This window comes from Lepisma saccharinum, chromosome 8 (assembly GCF_977018435.1).
Source record: "Lepisma saccharinum chromosome 8, izLepSacc3.1, whole genome shotgun sequence".
NCBI lineage: Eukaryota > Metazoa > Arthropoda > Insecta > Zygentoma > Lepismatidae > Lepisma > Lepisma saccharinum.
Genome location: NC_139236.1, coordinates 54,342,140 through 54,359,639, shown reverse-complemented (window position 1 = coordinate 54,359,639; position 17,500 = coordinate 54,342,140). Strand labels below are relative to the sequence as shown.

The 17,500-nt window shown below is 36.8% G+C and overlaps 1 protein-coding gene across 1 annotated transcript in view; it reads right to left on the bottom strand.

Moving 5' to 3' along the window:
• Window positions 1-2,851: 2,851 nt before the first annotated feature.
• Window positions 2,852-17,500, bottom strand: part of LOC145991474 (nose resistant to fluoxetine protein 6-like) — a 28,725-nt gene continuing 14,076 nt past the window's right edge. Inside the window, exons 5-14 of the mRNA XM_083127479.1 lie at window positions 16,959-17,126; window positions 14,434-14,527; window positions 13,705-13,830; window positions 12,421-12,586; window positions 11,714-11,793; window positions 10,831-10,926; window positions 10,439-10,568; window positions 8,519-8,693; window positions 7,498-7,640; window positions 2,852-3,931 (exon numbers count right to left, since the gene is read on the bottom strand). Of these exons, the coding sequence (XP_082983605.1) occupies window positions 3,809-3,931; window positions 7,498-7,640; window positions 8,519-8,693; window positions 10,439-10,568; window positions 10,831-10,926; window positions 11,714-11,793; window positions 12,421-12,586; window positions 13,705-13,830; window positions 14,434-14,527; window positions 16,959-17,126 (1,301 nt within the window). The 3' untranslated portion in view covers window positions 2,852-3,808. The remainder of the gene's footprint in view (window positions 3,932-7,497; window positions 7,641-8,518; window positions 8,694-10,438; window positions 10,569-10,830; window positions 10,927-11,713; window positions 11,794-12,420; window positions 12,587-13,704; window positions 13,831-14,433; window positions 14,528-16,958; window positions 17,127-17,500) is intronic.

The window sequence follows — 17,500 nt, the reverse complement described above, 5'->3', positions numbered from 1 at the left end:
ATTTTTCAATTTTCTCGGCCTTTTGGGACGATTTCATGGGGGTCGTAATCGGGTGTTTTTCGCCTCCGGGGCTTCCTTCATGGAGAACATTTATGTCAATGAGTCAGTGAGTCAGTGGTGGGATTGGGGCTTTATTAATATATATTGGATTATTTCCATTGTGAGCATTATACTTTCGATACAGTGTCTAAACTCGAAATCCAGAAATATTTGAAATATAGACCATCTATATATACATATCGTCACAGTATGTTGGGTTTCCAGTACCACTTACGCCAGTGCTCGAATTGAAGAAAATGAAGAGTGGGGAGGGGGATTTCCGAACTACCGATCAGTGGCGGCTACTAGCGGGGTCGTGGTATGGAAGTTCCTCCCCCATTTTTTGCCCCCACATTATGGTCTCTTAATACTATCTATGCATTGTCTGCAAAGAAATAAATAAACTGTCCTTGCCCCCTCCCCCATCCACTTTTGGCACACAATTGCCGCTACTGATTTCGATGCATAAATGATGCGTTGCAGCATGGTGTTCTTACTGTGGCCTCATTTCAGAAAAAAAATTCACAGAAAAATCGTCCCTATAGATAGATTGATTTACTTTATTTTACTTCGCTTCTTGTGCCACTTTTTGGCTAATTTGCGATGATGGGGATGAGTGATGATATGATGAAATTGCTGAATGGACACTTACAAACATCCATGCTCAGGCCGGGATTCCAACCCGGGACCCCTGGTGTCCTAGCGCGATGTTCTAACCACTCCCCCACGGGGGCCGGCCCTTGTAGATAGAGTTGAAAATTATCCAAAAAATGTTTTTTTTTTTCTGGGGGGACAGTTTTTTTCCGCAACTTTTTTGTTGGGCTTCTTTGGACCTTTCCTCTGCGAAATTTGCCATTATGAACTACAAAACTCACAACGTAAACTGCAAGTGAAATAGGTTAGCCGAAGTTTTCAAAAAGCAAAAATATTAGTTTAAATAAATTTGCATTTCATCAGATAAAATCACACATTAAAAAATCCAGCTTGTTTGCAACTCTGACTGTAGAGCCATTCGCAGCGGCAAGTACAATGCTCATACTGTTTCAGCCTTCGTTCGATTTAGTTGTTCAGTAAGAGTCATGTTCACTTTACTGAAACCTCTTTCACACTCAATCGCTGATTAGAATGATCTGTAATTTGCAGAAAGTTCACTCAGAAAATCACCTATTGAGCTCGTCTTCACGTTTTAGCATTCGTTGCGAACTATTTTAACCCTACCACACAAGAAAGTGATTTCTTTGTCACCATAGAACATGCGTTTTATTTCATTTTCTGGCCATTTCTCATGGTTCAAAACAGATTCTTCTTCGAATATTCCATGATCTTCAAATCTTTATTTAAAGTTCATCTGTAAGTTCCTGAAGGAAATGCTTCCGAAAATATGATTTTTTTTCCTCATCGGCTTCAGATGTTTCAGTTAGTAGTACACTCATAAATGCTTTGTTTTGAGGAAACTAAAATTCTACATCTTTACACCCTCTCCATGGTGCTTTTTCATGAGTTAGTTATTTTATTACCACAGTCATTTCCTGCCATGCAGTAATTACACAAACACTTCTTCTCTGTAGAAGCAATGAAAACTGTTTGAGGAGATCTACTACCACATCATGGAAAAGATGGAAGTTCTACTACAAATAACTAAGTCGGCACCTTCTTTGGCATTCCTTTGTACTTTATCTTTCTTTTCAACTAATAGCTGCACTGAGCTCAGGACTTGAAAAGAAATTAACTAAGGCTGGATAACTCTTTATTACTGCCGACACAGTTTGATAACATGCCACTCAACGGATGTCAAACATTTTGTTAATTTCCATCACTCTTGTTGCCACTGCTTGACCACTCTCGAAAAGATCCTTTGATTTTTGCTGTTTTGACTGAAGTTAAAGTACATCCATAAAAGATTTAAAGTTCAATGACTGCATCTTTTTTCACATCGTGAGCAGCAAACTCGAATTCATGACTTAAACAGTGAATGACTGTCATTCTATCCGAAATAATAATAGAACACATATTCAGAGGGGTGATTTTCTTTCCCTGGTTGGGAAAGACTTACTCATGAGAAGGGCTCGGAAGTTGAGGAAAAATCCTTTTTTCCCCCAGTGTCCGAAGACGAGGCCCAACATAATATATGTTCATTTTGGATCATTGTAGGCCAGAAAAAGGTGGGTTTTATTTGTCCTGTTTTGCCTTTTTCGGCATTTAATGGCTTATTGGTCCTTTTTTAGCCTTTTTTTAAAGGTTTTAATGGCTTTTTTTTGCAACTTCACCTTCTCTCGACTACGTTTTTACTGCCCATTCTCAATTCGAATCGGCATAAGTTCATCACCTCTTAAACATCCTTTCTGTAGTAAGGAAATAAAAAATATATATATATTTCAACCACTCCTGAAACGAGAGAAAAACATTTTTGGACGACTGAAGCAGGTACGGTACAAGGTCCTCTAACTGTAACTTGTCTGCAAGGTCGCGCTGTAAGTGGCAACTTACTCTTATTTTGAAGCTTTCAGTTCTTTCGCACTGTGTGTTCCATACCACCAGTATTTTGTATTTTTTATTCATTATTATGTAATCAAAACTCAAGTTATTAATTAATTTGGATCACATTTATACGTCCTTTTTCCGTTTTAGGTCCTTTTTTATATTTTTAGGTCTTCTTTTGGCAATTTATAGGTCTTCAACTTCCGAGCCCTACTCATGAGTAAAGATGCCAAACGGGGTTTCTGGTTGTACCTGAAGTACTGTTGGAGGAGAGGTTTAAAAGAACTAAAAATAGAGAGGGAAGAGACTTACATAAATAATCCTTTCTAAAATGTATCTTTATTATTTCCGTTATTTATAATTAATGTTTACTTTAAAAGACATAGCTTAATTAATTTCTTTCAAAACATTGATCGCGGTTAATTAGATCCAAAATATTATTTATATGGGGATGGACATTAATTTTAACTTACCAATGGTCGGGTCTATACCTCAGAATGTTTATACTGGTACAGTTTCCGCCACTACGTGGTCTGTCGTCTACTGGAAAACTTTGGCAGCTATCACGTGATTAATTCCATCCACTGACAGAAGCACTGGAGGCAGTACTAGCCTCGTTCTCTCCCAGAGTTCCCGGTTCCCTTTGTGAGAGAATTTTAAACATTTGAACACTTTGTTGCCAGATTCACAGCGGAGGGGAGGGGATGGCAACTGAGCAGGTATTTCAAACGGCGAGAGAAACATAATTTGCTCTCTAACGGCTTGAATAACGAACTCAATGACATTATTTGATTGCCCTCTAGAAGGACTCGTGCACAAACATGGTAAGTCACCATGTTTCCACGAAATATACGCTTGGCAACAGTGGCACTAGGCGACAGACTATTTAGTGGCGATTAGTGTACCAGAATAACCTTATGACCACAACAAAACCACTAAGAAAACAGTCCACGGTATACAAGACACCACTGAACGATAAGTATAATATTCAATGTCTTCACTGTATCACAGTCTCGTACCCTCTGGATAGATTGTGACAGATCACAACTGAGATTCACTCTTATTTATATCTTACAAAGACTTAATCTGTCCATATTTGTGAGTACAGCAATATCAACAAATCAATCCACAGGGTATACTTCATATAATTTGATCAACTGCTCGCTGTACACTCAGCATTCCCTCTATCTTCGTTTTCACAAGGTCAGTTAATCACTAGAGAAATGTTGAGGAACGTTTAGCACCATTCCAACGTGTAAAAACGCACCCTCAATGCGTTAACTCATTTTGATCATTTCTTGATCTTCTTCCCAAAAGCGAGCTTCAGTAGCGACAGATAGGGAGCCTCGAAACCAAGGCAGATGACGTAGGCTGTTAGATACGACACAACGGCGTATCCAAAATACAATATGACCTGAAAAGAAGGAAATTTACTGTAAGTTGACGTTTACTAGACATGTATATTTTATTATTCTTATATTAGAGTTAGTCAAGTTCAAAGAACCGTGTACGCAAATCGTTCAACACCATATTAATTCAGCTTGTTTTGACAATGTAAACAGAATATCAATGCCATGTTTAACGCGCCAAGGGTCCTGGGTTCGAATCCCGCTCGGGCTTTGTTGTTTGTGAATGTCCATTCATCAATTTAATCATTTCATCACTCATCGCCATCTTCGCAAATTAGCCACAAGCCTTTGAAAATTAATTTCAAGCCCCCTGCCGCACTTTTATTTTCCATTTCAGAAAAATATCTATTGAAATTAAAATTCATAGGTTTTTGAATTACAATTTCCAAAGAATTTACTACGATCACAGAGGTACGGTCGAGTTAAAAAATACGTGGACGCAAATTGTCCATTGATCGCTCTGTATTGTGGTCAGTTCTATTAATGATCCTTCGAGATTTCATGTCTCCAAAGCGAGTTTTAATACCGTGTACATGAAGCAGCTGAAGACTTCTTAACCATAGTATTCGTGCATTTTATAATTGTTATATGTTTATTGTTAAATAAATTAAGTTCATTCTTCGTCCTGAATTTATCAAATAAGTATAAATTTTATAATGAATCTAACCCAGGAAGTTCTTTACCATTGCAATCGGTAACTATGTATATTTTCTCCTTCCCTCACGCACACACAGAAATAAACTGCCATTACGCACAACACGCAGTCTCTAGACACACCTTTAATATATGAACCCAAAGGAAAGAAAAAGCTAGTAGGATCCGGGTTAATTTACTGGATCCAAACGAAGCAAGAGTCCCTCCCAAAAACTTTCTCCGTTGGAGACAGCTGAAAGTCGGTTTACGTTATAAATCCGGCGTCTCTAGAAACAGAATCTTGTTTCGTCATCCTCTGGTTCACCGAAGCGGAGGAAACGGTAACAGGAGAGGCTGACCACTTTCGACCGCCCATTTGGGAGAAAGCAGTGGTCAACGGACCATCTTTAGGTCCTTAACCGTCTGGAAATAGCAGAGAAATTCTAGTCGTTTTCTTTGCATGCAATAGCTACATTGCGTAACACATGCAATACAGTATCGACATATTTCGGTTATTTGCTGTTGTACCTCTTTGGTTAATCGTGACGATGAGGATGAATGGTGATACAGTGGATTATTGGACAAACACAATGATACTGTCCGTCCGCCCGCGGCAGAAGAGACAAATGTCAAGCCAAGCTTTCTTCCGGCGCAGTACCCGTCTTTCTGGCAGTGACCCGTTGGTGCCGCTTTTATCTACGAAGAAACTTGCAAACAGCTGATTAGGCCTACTATTGCCCAAGAAGCTTTAACATTAGAATCCCTCTGGGTGCCGGGAGATAACTTGTCCCGGGTATTCGCCATTACCACTTGAGCGCTAGTGTCGCTACCAATATGGCCGCTGCATGTAGGATACATCTTTTGTTTATACGTTCAGTTATTAGCAGGTTGTAGCGTGTGGTTATGGAATAAATGTTGAAGTTACACGATATTATAAAATATTTCGAATGCGACATGGATTCCAGGAACTATAAATAAGGTGAAGCTGTTGAGAGCGAAACATTTAATTATGATTGGCAAAAAGAACTCACAAAATGGAGACGAAATGCTTCAATATTTGCATTTCATCTTATGACTGGGGCTCTCGGAGATGATTTGAAAATAAAGCAATTGACCTGTACTTGGAAAGCTGGAGCAGGAGAGAAATGCAAACGTATCGTTGTAATTTTTCCTCCAAGGAGGCAGACTGGTTTAATAAAAATAATATTCACAATTGCATAACCAGGCTACTTTTAAAAAGGACACCATACTGAATGAATGAAACAGCAATATTAGAATGCCTCTTTTCTTTTTCTAAATATTATAATTTTATAAAAATGATTTACATTTCACCACCTACCAACAACATTTTATCTAATATTTTATTTTGCTTACAGTAGTTGCAGAAGGTTGTAAATAATTTATTATAGATTTCCCATTATATTTATGACATCGCTTCCCTATTTATTATTATTAATTCTGATTTCTAAATGAATTTTCTTCATAGATGCATTAAAATAAGAGAAAATAGTTCTCTTTCTTCCCGACAGATGACAGAAAATTATTAATTAAATATGTGGCAAAATTTGCCTAAAACTTTTTCCAGTACCTTTCAAATTAACGTAAATAAGTCATTTTAGGCTACAAAACGTGAATGAATATTTTTTGGAATATTTCTGGAATATTTTTACCTTAAGAAAAATTTGTAGAATTTCTCGCAGTATGTGCAATGAGATGAATCATCAAAAAGAAGTAAAAGTTTGAACTTGAGAATAATATCAAGTATTACTTATTACGTTTCGTTTTTGTACAGGTACAATGTGGACAGGCAGTGTTTTTGTACCTGATCCTTGATAAAAGTAAAGATCGCCATACACGAATCCTAATTGACTTTGCATAAAATAAATCACATGGTTCTAGCGAAAAGGACACATTTTCGCATGCTGAAAAACAATATTTTCTTGATCTGTTTTTTAGTTGTCTTCTGTCACGGAAGCATTGAATGAGGATTAATTTGAGAGGATATTGTTACGAATAATCTTGGACTGAATTTAGGTCTATAGCAAGAAGCCATTAGCGGCGATTACGGTGGGGCTGGGGGTGCAGTTACCCCCCACTTTTTGCCCCCGCAATATGTTCTCTTGGTGGTAAGGTAAGCCTTGTCTACCAAAAAAAGAACTATCTCGCCCCTAAACCAATCTTTGATCTGTTCAACCAAATGAATAATTAGTTAACATATAATATCTTATTATATATTCCTACTAACACTACTCACCTTTTATCTCCAACTTTTTTTGATATGTAAACCTTGATACTAATCTTTTAACTTTACTTATGCATTTTTCTCTAACAATTTAAACCTTGATTGTTTTGGAAACTTTGGAAACCAGAACAACCAAGGTACCTATAGCTATAGGTAAATCAAAATTAGTGTAATCTTAAATAACAGTGCGTTTTTTAATTTTTTAATGTAATTTTTAAAATAAAAAATGAATAAAAATGATACATAATAAACGGGGGGAACCGAAATTCTGAGGAAATGACGTTGTTTAAAGGCACCAGAATATACCCCCTGAATGTATGCGGGTGGAGGCGGACTTCTTTAAGAGGTTCCCCCATATTATTATATGTCTCCCCCCTCTCGCCTGTTTTGGCACCCAGTCGCCGACACTGATATTAATCAATGCTTTGAATAACTTTTAATTGCTACAAGTTTCAAGCATCGGTATCGGTGCGAACCGGTAAGAGCATTCATATGTTTATCGGTTCAAAGTGGTATCTGCTCAGCCGAAAAAAGGAAGAAATCAAAAAATTGTGACGAAAATTGTTTTGAAAACTGGTGCTCGGTGACAACATTAACAACTAAATCAACCCAGAAAGTTGAAAGCTTGACTGACAAAAGTAATTACTACTCAATATCATAGACTTTAGCTTAATGGGAGGAGGAAATAAAACTTACTATTAGGTCCGTGTATACATGTAGCGGCCCATCATTGGCCAGCATGGTGTTTCTAATGATCAACACGTGCACAAGATAGGCGATGTAGGACAATCGACTCAGTGGGAGGAAACCTCTCCAGCCAAGCATTTTGTTGAGGAGCCCTGAAAAGACATAGGAATATTATTAAATAATATTTACATATAAAAATTCTTCACTTCGATAGCTACTTGTTTAAATTTTGCTTATGACATTATAGTTTCTCCATCAAGATAATTTGTCATTCCATTTGGAATTTGCAACTAGGTATTAACCCAGTTAAACCATATAATAATAATAACCCGTGGCTCAACATCCCTTGCGGGCCAAGGCCCCCTTACCGACTGCCAGCTTCACTCTGCTAGTGTCATAGAAGCTTAAGCATTTTACATTATACTCAGTAAATCACTGTTCTACTTCACAGCAAATTACGTATAAAAATAACAGTAATGTATATACAGTAGTTTTAAATCACAACACCGTTCTCTGATGAGTATACTTATTATTTGCACTAAATAATTACATTAACTTATTCTCGATTTAAAGTGATTTGAACAACACACAAAACGTCCTTCTTATCTCTTTCATTTGTTTTTAACAACTGGTTGCTAAGCAACAAAACAGCATAGTATTACATTATTTTTCTTTCACACATAAGAAGTGATTATACATTTCAAAATTTGAAATTAGTCACAACTCATACATGCCTCAGCAGAGGTGGGCATCATCGAACCAGTTAACGGGGCGACGTATGGTCATTCGTAGCTCCCCAATTTCCTCACGATGGTGGATGGCCACCAATCCCATACACTGGTGGAAATCTCAGGATAAATGTAATGTTCCACTATGTGGCATTTATATTTTCTTAAATACTTCATTTGGCTAAAACAGATGATCTTTATATATAATTTTTAAAGGACAATTTATTTTGATATTACTTGTGTATTTGGTCATATCAGTAACTTCCTGGTTACATATCTGTTGCATTTAATGGGTAGCTTACCTCCATAACCTGAAGCACAGACAAAAATAAGCCATGCGAGCGAGAGAGACCACACTGATTTGTAGAGTGCAATGAAAATCGCTGCTGTCCATCTTGAAAACGTCACGTTGTAAGGAATCGTCAACACGCCCAATGAAAAGAATCCTCCTAGCAGCCAGCCGGCCAGCAGAACAATCTGAAACAATGATGAAAAGGCATAGTCGAAAGATTTCATAAAAAAGATTGATCTCAATCCCCTACGTGAATTATAGTTTTACCAGTGAATGAAAACCTTACCACTGGCATGGCAATCGTAGCTAGTAGAGTACTGCATGGCTCATATTCGTTCGAGTCCCCCACCTTAGCGTTTACAATGTAATATCATTTTCATGTGAGATAATCGTATAAAAGATCCGTCCTGGCAGTTTCAGCCCACAATCATCTGTTTCATTTTCATGTATCACTGTAGTAGTAAGGTAGACTAAATTACATTTTAACATGGAGATAACGGCTACCGTATGTTTACTTAAGTTTCAATTTCACTGTATATTTCACTTCACGATCCATATTTGAGGGCCCACTGACACAGACAAATTATGGTTGTGCTACTGGGCTTCGAGTGTGTACCGCTCCTTTTGTCTGTTCGAGCGTTATTCGCTCTAGCGAGGAAGCTCCCGATTCCGTACGCTATCTATAGTAGAACCACGAGCAAAACAACCTGCGCAGACCCGCGACTGCTGTGCACCGTACCCCCGCGAGTAGGGGAGGGGGGGAGTGGACCATGCTTCCTTATGGCCCGAGGTGGAGGGAAGAAGGGAAAGCTGCGCGGGGACTTTTCTTCCCAAGGTTTTTTTTCCTTGTGGTCGATCTATAGCGTCACCCGTGCAAACTATTTGGCGCTCGAGCGAAATACTCTCACTGCAGCTCTCTAGCAGCTATAGCTTTATTTTCATTCCTTGAAATGAGGCCTCCCGATGGCGCAGTGGTAGCATCGTTGCCTTGTAATTTAGGGGTCGATACCCGGTGGAGGTACATAGTGGTTCGGATCCCACTATAAACTGTAGGTCTAGTCCCGAGTAGCCTTACTGTGCACAAAGTGGACTTAAAAAAAACACCAAATCAAATCATATCAAATCATTCCTTGAAACGCTGAAGTCTTGGAGCAATAAGCGCAATAGCTTGTTGCCAGATGAAACTCATTCCGGCTATCTCGTGGCCTGTTGTACAATGTCGGTAGTTTGGACTTTGCATACTTCGTTCTGGCTTATCCTAGCAAGGCATTTCTATTACGCACAGATTAGTTCTTAGTTTCCACATTGCGACACAACTACATAGCTGACTTGGACGCACCACTAGAGTCTGGATTTGCTTCCTGCAGCTGTTCGAAAATGGCAGACTTTTGCTTCCTTGTTTCCCACACACGTTCAAGATTAAATGTAAGGTAAGATATAGAAAGTAAAGTTCCCCGTCCATATAGCACCGTACCATGAAGGCACATGTAGGGGATGTGGGGGTAGGGCTACACACATCCTCGATCTTGGCCATTTTGAAAGTAATGTGATCGACACCACGCTCCGGCCGACTTTACAACGATGTGAGCATTATACTTTACGTATTTACGTGCGTGTGTATGTATGGATAAACTGAAATTTATTATGTGTTTACACTGTACACTATTCTACACTTTATTGGGAAAGTAGCATCTTTCTTTTTGAGTAAAGTAAGGGAAATGTGAAACTCTTGGAAGGAAAATAGATTGTAGCACGTTTTTTTTTAAAAAAACAAATAAAAATTCCCAACTCTGCTAATATATGAACATTAATTATGTAAGTTTTATCTCATCTGGATGTAAAATATCCAATAAAAATTTCTAACACAAGAAACTAAATACTAATACACAGAATATGAAAATCTGGTCATGTTACATGGGCTCTCTCTTACCTTGCTGATTTCGGTTTTCTCCTTCCTCTTGAAGATCAACCACCCCGTACAAATCCCAATTAGGTATGGAGGAATCCTTGACCAAGGTTTGAAGTATATCGAGTCGAGATGGAATGCTAGGTCCTCATGCCTGTCAATTGATAATACCATTAATTGTACACACACTTTTGAGAAAGTATCGCTTTACAAAATAACGAATTCAATTTTTAAAAAATGAGAGGTAAAAATTCAGTATTTTCATCGGAAGTAGGAACAGTACAGTTTCATAATGTAATAATGGGTTGAAGAAAATAGTATGCAGAAGTCAATTTTTAAAGGATATATTTTGCTAACCAATCAACGCTCGAAGGTGTAAGTTCATTCTACAGAGCAAATCAAATTGTCCAACTTACTTGGCTTCCGAGTTCTCTGAATAAGCTATGACTGCTGTCGACATCCAAGACCCTATGAGTGTTAGGACAAGGAACGTCAGAGAGGTTTTGAAGTGTCTGGAAAAAGAGAAATATAAAATAAAAAAATCGTTAATATTTAATGTCAGAAATGAATCACACACAAAATATACGAAGGTTTGATGAATAATTTAATTTAAAATAGGTTAATTGAAGAAGTTGAAGAAGAAGTAGTTCAACATTCAATAAATTTTATGACCAAACTGAATTCTCTTTCATGCTGTATTTAATATGATTTCGTCAGAGGTTATTGACTCAACAATGACTTTAAAAAATAAGGAGATTGGTTTTCATGATTTGACTTAAAAATGCCAGTTAACTAAAAAATAATAATTAACTATAAAACGTTACCATTGATTTGTCATTTATATGAAACTCTTAACTCACTAATTTTACTGATTGGAGCAATAGCTTTGCATCCATTAATATTGTTTTCTTTTATGCACTATTTATTCTCTGTAACTACAACCTGAGAAGTGCCCAGAAAATATATTTTCAGAAGGTTTGACAATAGTTCACAATATAGAAGATACTATGCAATAAAGTATTAGTTCTTAGTTGCAACTCTGTCATCTTGTAAGCAATGGACCCCGGATTCGATTCCGGTCGGAGACACACTGCACAGTAGTTTGAATCCTACTTTAAACTGTTGACCCAGTCCCGATTAGCCTATGTGACTATAAAGTGGACAAGCTTTGACTTTTAAATATTATTATGTTCTTGAATTATATTATTATTATTGGGAGAAAATTTCTGTGAGGAAACCCTACCCCACCCTGCACCCAGAAGCCCCTTTCCTACACAATATAAAAACTCTATATCTTACCGAACAGACAGTATGATGATGACAAGTCCAACGATGTAAAATTGGAATTCGTTAGCCAGATACCAACTCCACATCATACACTGAAAAATAGCAAACGATACAAAAGTTAAATAGGGCAGAGGTAGTGCATACATTTGCTGACGTAAGTTACGGTTTTTAAGAGCTAACCATAAACAATAAGATAGATTAGTTATGAAGAAAAAGTGAGAACAAACAAAATGCTGAAAATTCCATAAATTATGTAACAACTCAATAGTCGTTACAATGCACTGTAATTTGTTCAAAATGCAGTGAAAATTGTACGCAATAGTGGGGCCAGGGGCACGGTTGAGCACATACATAGGTTGAAAATGTAAATACTGAACAATAACAATATTAAAATATTGTTAATTAAAAACAACAAAAAAGAAACAAGTGTATAGTGTAGGACGGAGAAATACAATGGAAGTCTAGACAGAATTTAGAATGATAATTAACACAGATAAAATAAAAAGTCTTGGAGAACGAGCTAGGTTTGAGTGTTCAGTAAAGAAACTAATGATTTCTATGTCACCATGAATTTATTTTCTTCCCAAACACTTCCTATTCCAGGTGGACAGTGGTGTCACCAAGAAGAAGAGACTGTAGTGAGCCATGGCTCATTCCGGGCTATACCAATGATTCTTGATTACAGCCTACCGTCTACAGTATGTACTCTTGATGCTTACCATTTCCTTCTCCGAATATAGATTGTTGATGTACAGAAGATTTCTCCACATAAACTGCTGGCAGTTCTCGTGATCAGGTTGATAGCTTGTGTAGATAGATCGAGTATGGTACCACTTCCCTGTAACTGCTGTCAGAAGTAACACGAAGAAGTATGGTGGGGAGAGCCTGCAAGGAAACAGTATTTAGCTGTAAGAAAGCTTAGGTATTATGGATTTAATTTCACAACTTTGTACGAATTTTTTAGAGTAACCTGTACAAGCTCAAACTTGTTAAGTTTATTCGAATTTCATTCTGTCAGTATCAAAGATATTTCTGTGGTGAAGTGGTAGTGACTTGCCCCGAACCAGAGATTCTAGGTTAAAATCTCATTGTAAGCCATGGTTGGTTCTTTATCATCGTATTATCATCAATTCGTTTCTTTATTTTATTTCGATTTGCTTTTCATGTCGAAGTGAAGACTGTGCTAGCTTAATTAGCTTAACTTTTTATTATATTTTGGTGTATGTTGCACTATAGGCTTGATATCACTGGGGAAAGTTTAATTCTTTCAGTTATAAAATATACAGTATAATAGGAACATGTTAGGTTTCATGTATATTTTACTCTATCATGGTAAGGCTTTTCCCTCACCTAACTATACTTACATCTACATTCTCGTAGATGATATTTGCATTTAGATAAAGGAAATTATACAAAAAGATAAAACAATATAAAATAATAGCAAGGAGAAACTTATATATACAGGCATAAGTCTAACGTACGTACACACGCGCGCCCACGTTTTCCTGAAAATAATTTGGAGCTTGGAATATTATGTTCATTCATGTTCGTCAATTTGTAATCTATCTCATTGTTGCGATAAACTTATTCCAGCCTTCACAGTTGGCTTACAGATAAGGGACTACTATCTCAATTAGAGTAAATTTCCAGTCATATGTTACTGTATATTGTTAACTATACTATGTGGAGACACATAGTGGTTCGGATACTACATTAAACTGTAGGTCAAGTCCCGATTAGAAAACAACTTAACTCAAATATATGAAACTATGTAATGTACAGGGTATAGCGGTGATATACGATAATTTAACGAAACATTTTACACACAAGGCATATAACAAAGCGCAAGTGAAAAGGGGTGTAGACAAAACTAGGCACAAACAATTAAAAGAAAAATAAGACAAAAACATTTTCACAATACGTGTGTCTAGTTTCAAAATATTGGCCGGCAGCTGCTTTCTTAACAGTCTGTAATAAGTAGCTATATTATAATTAACACTTACCTGCAATATCTCTTAAAGATTAGGGTAAAATAGTCTCGAAGGTTAACTCCACATCGCCTGATGCTGGATTCAGTTTCACTCTCTGCCTCCTTTCGCTTCAAGTAGCTGAGAGTTGTAACTATCCCACTGCAACAACCAACATAATTATTGAAAAGTCTATTAATTCAAAAAATTCTTATTTTTAATTTCCCTATGATATTGTAATATGTTGCCATTAGACTGAGAATAGTCCGTGTCTAAATAAACAGTAATGTAAAAAAATCAGAATAAAGTTCACTTGTAGCGATATTCTTGAATATTGAATTTATCTGATATACCAGATTTGTATTTATCTTGTACATTTATAGAAATTTGTAATTATTATGCGCGTTTATATATAAACACAAAAGTTTCATAACTGCTAATGTTGAATTACGTTACACATGTGTGTAATGGCTTGCATATATATTATATAAAAAGTATAGTTCTTATATTTGAAAACTCCAGAAGTTGGGTTTAGTGCGTACGTTCTGCTTATAGAATCAATGCGTTTTCGATGATGTAGAAGTTAAAGGTAAGTAACTATTTATATCTTCAAGTTTGGTAATTAATATTTTTATAAAAAGAGAAACGTAGATACTGCCTCATTCCAATCTCTTCACAAGTTTTTAATGAAGAAGCAATTACTTGCTTCATAGTTTCTGATTTTTCAGTATTAATAGATAAAAGAATATTAATGACAATAGTTACCTCATTAAGAAAAAGTTGTCTACAGCAAACACAGCGTTGACTGCAAGCAGAAACAAGATTCCCACATTTTTCTCCTTAATTAACATTCTGTTATCTGAAATACGAATATTGAATAACGCTTTTTAAAATATTTCTTCCTTAAGAAGATAAATTCTGTTTTGATATTTCAAAAGTTATTCCAGTCTCTTTTCAATCTTTGGATTGAACCTATGAACCTCTTACAAGTTACGTGTATCTTAATATGCCTGAATCCTCAACCTGATCAATTTTTAAATATGTACATAGCCTACTCATGTTTATTTTCCTGTTTGTTTCTTAATGTCTCTCTTAATTCTTTCTTTCTTTCCCCACTGCTCTCGGCCCTCTGTCTGTGTGTGTTCCTATATTTCATCTTTTTCTGTCACTCCTTGTCAGTGTGCCTCCTTCATACAGGCTCCCTTTTTTCGCTCCTCCTTGCTGTGTCTATCTCTCTTTCTCTTGTCCCTCTATTTTTCTACCAATCTCTGTGTCTTTTTCCCTGTCCATCTCTCTTTGTCTCTCTTTTCTTGCTCTTCACGCTTTCACTTTTCCTGTCCTTCCCCATTTCTTTCTCTCCTCTCTTGTCTATCCTTCTCTCTTTCTTTTCTTTTTCTATCACTTTTCTCTCTTTTTCTGTTTATCCTTCTCTCTCTCTTCCTACTTACCCTCTCCTTTTCTCTCTTACTTCCCGTCTATCCCTCAGTGTGTGTGTGTGTGTGTTGTTTCACCATATATTCACCCCCCATAATTTCCACTTTACCTTTGTGTATCATATTTTTTATTGTCCTTACCTCTCTCTTTTTAGTACCACTTCTGCCGCAACATATCTTTCCTGTTTTCCTATTTGCCTTCAGCAAAGATAATGAACTCCATACGCCTCTATGTTCAATAGGCTTATGATAACAAAATACCTTAAAAATACATATGAAGTATCTGTGAATTATCCACCACCATGTGCGAGGGAGTGTTGTTGTGTAGCCCCAGAAGTAATTAAACGTCACCGAGAATCGCTCAAGTGCTCTATTGGTGTATTAATAGCTTTGGAAGGGGCGGTCATAAAATGCAAGGAGAACGGTAGGGGGCGGGGGCAAAGGAGATGCATCCCCCCAATCATTTACAATTTCGTGTTGTATATGTGCAAGGGGATAATTTGATATTAAATATAAGTGTGTTATCACCATTCCATTGACTAAAGGAATGACACACATGACTAAGGCTCGGAAGTTGATGACCTAAAAGAAATATAAAAAAATGTCCCATAGAATGACCTTAAAATTATTTAAAAATGACCTAATTTTTTTTAAAAAATGACCTAAAATGATTTCCGCACTTAAAGTGAAAGCTTGATTTCTTCATAAATTACAAGAAACTAGTTGAATAATTTGATAAAATCTGCTGTTTGGTGGTTAAAACTAACTGGGGAGGAGGGAAAAGAAACTTAAAAATGATAAAAATGTAGTAAAAACGGAAAAATATACTGACAAATGACCTAAAATCAAAATGAGGCCGGAAAATGTAAAAACAAAATGCAAAATAAAAGTAATGTACCCGGTGGAGACACAAGTGTAGGTCCAGTCCCGATTAGCCTTACTGTGCATAAAGTGGACTTAAAACACCAACTCAAACCAAACAAAAATCAATGTTTTCTGGTTCTAACTGTAGTGAAACGGACTACTATCAGGTTTAACATTGTCTTCAAAGCCCAGAACAAAATGATGATTTGTTATCAACTTCCTAGCCCTACTTATGACGAATCGCGGGGGTCCAGTCGACCTTGGCGGCGGAGTGGATAGCGCAGGTGCGATGAAACCAGGTTCGAATCCATAGTAAAAAGCGATTCTTTCTGTTGTTCGTGATGAAAACTGAATAGAAAGTCAGACATTATGAAATAAGATATTTAATGAAAACACAGGTTGATACACATCGACAAGAAGAATGAAGTCACGTAAGAGACCCGACTTCAATTTCCGGGATGGGAACTTTAACCAGCAATGTCCTTGCATGGAGCTCTCTCTGTTGTTTATACAGCCTGTAATAAAGGGTACGCCGGAGGGGGGGGGGGGCATATGGGTACAGGCGGCCGGAGCGTGGTGATGATCGCATTACTTCCACAAATGACCGAGATTATGAACGTGTGGTGGATCTACCTCAACAACCCTCCATATGCCTTCACGGCATGCAGGAGGTAGCTTTACCTTTTTATGTAACAGCGCTCATAGGCAGGGATGGAGTAATGGAGGCAATTTCGCCATATAAAATAATAATCATCTACGTCCTTTTCTGGATGATTTTCACAAGTAGTTGCCAACAATTTGAAAATCACACATCATCTCCGTAATAAGAATACTGAGGAAACCTGTTGAATTACATTATGTATAATTTGGCAGATGAATGTCTTAAATAGAAAAAAAAGTGAAATTTGGAAAAAAAGTAATGAAACCTTATTGTTATTATTCAGGAAGTGACTAATTTAATGACCACTTTAGATAGTGTCTTTAATTACTTACCGCTGTAGTATGGTGGGATGATTAGCGAATGGAACATGATAACCCACAGCATGCTAAGCACCCGAATGCCATGAATACACTTGATGCCATCGCTGCCTGTCTCCTGGGTGAAAATCCATTTTGTGCTTCTTCGGACAGAAAATGGAACAACGAGACTTGCGAGAATACCTGCAATTAAAAAAATAAAGAATCTCAATTTACTATGTTTTAATTGATCATTTAATTCACAGAATGTTGAAAAATTAGTAGAAATGCACATTTAGCAAACATTTAAATTGTCTATTTCTACACACAGAACACGAAATGTATCAAGGTTTTGGTGCATACACAATTAAACGTGTAATGTTAGTGTTTTTCAACTGGTCATGTCTGATCTCAATTCATGCATTTTTAGTTTTTAGTGCATCACATGGAACAACTCCCTTTGTTCAGGCACGTATCTATAAAAACATTTCGGGGTGTATCCGAACCAAGTATCTCAGAAATAATAATAATTATAACATAAATGTTTAAATTAATATACAAGGTGTACAACTTTGCTT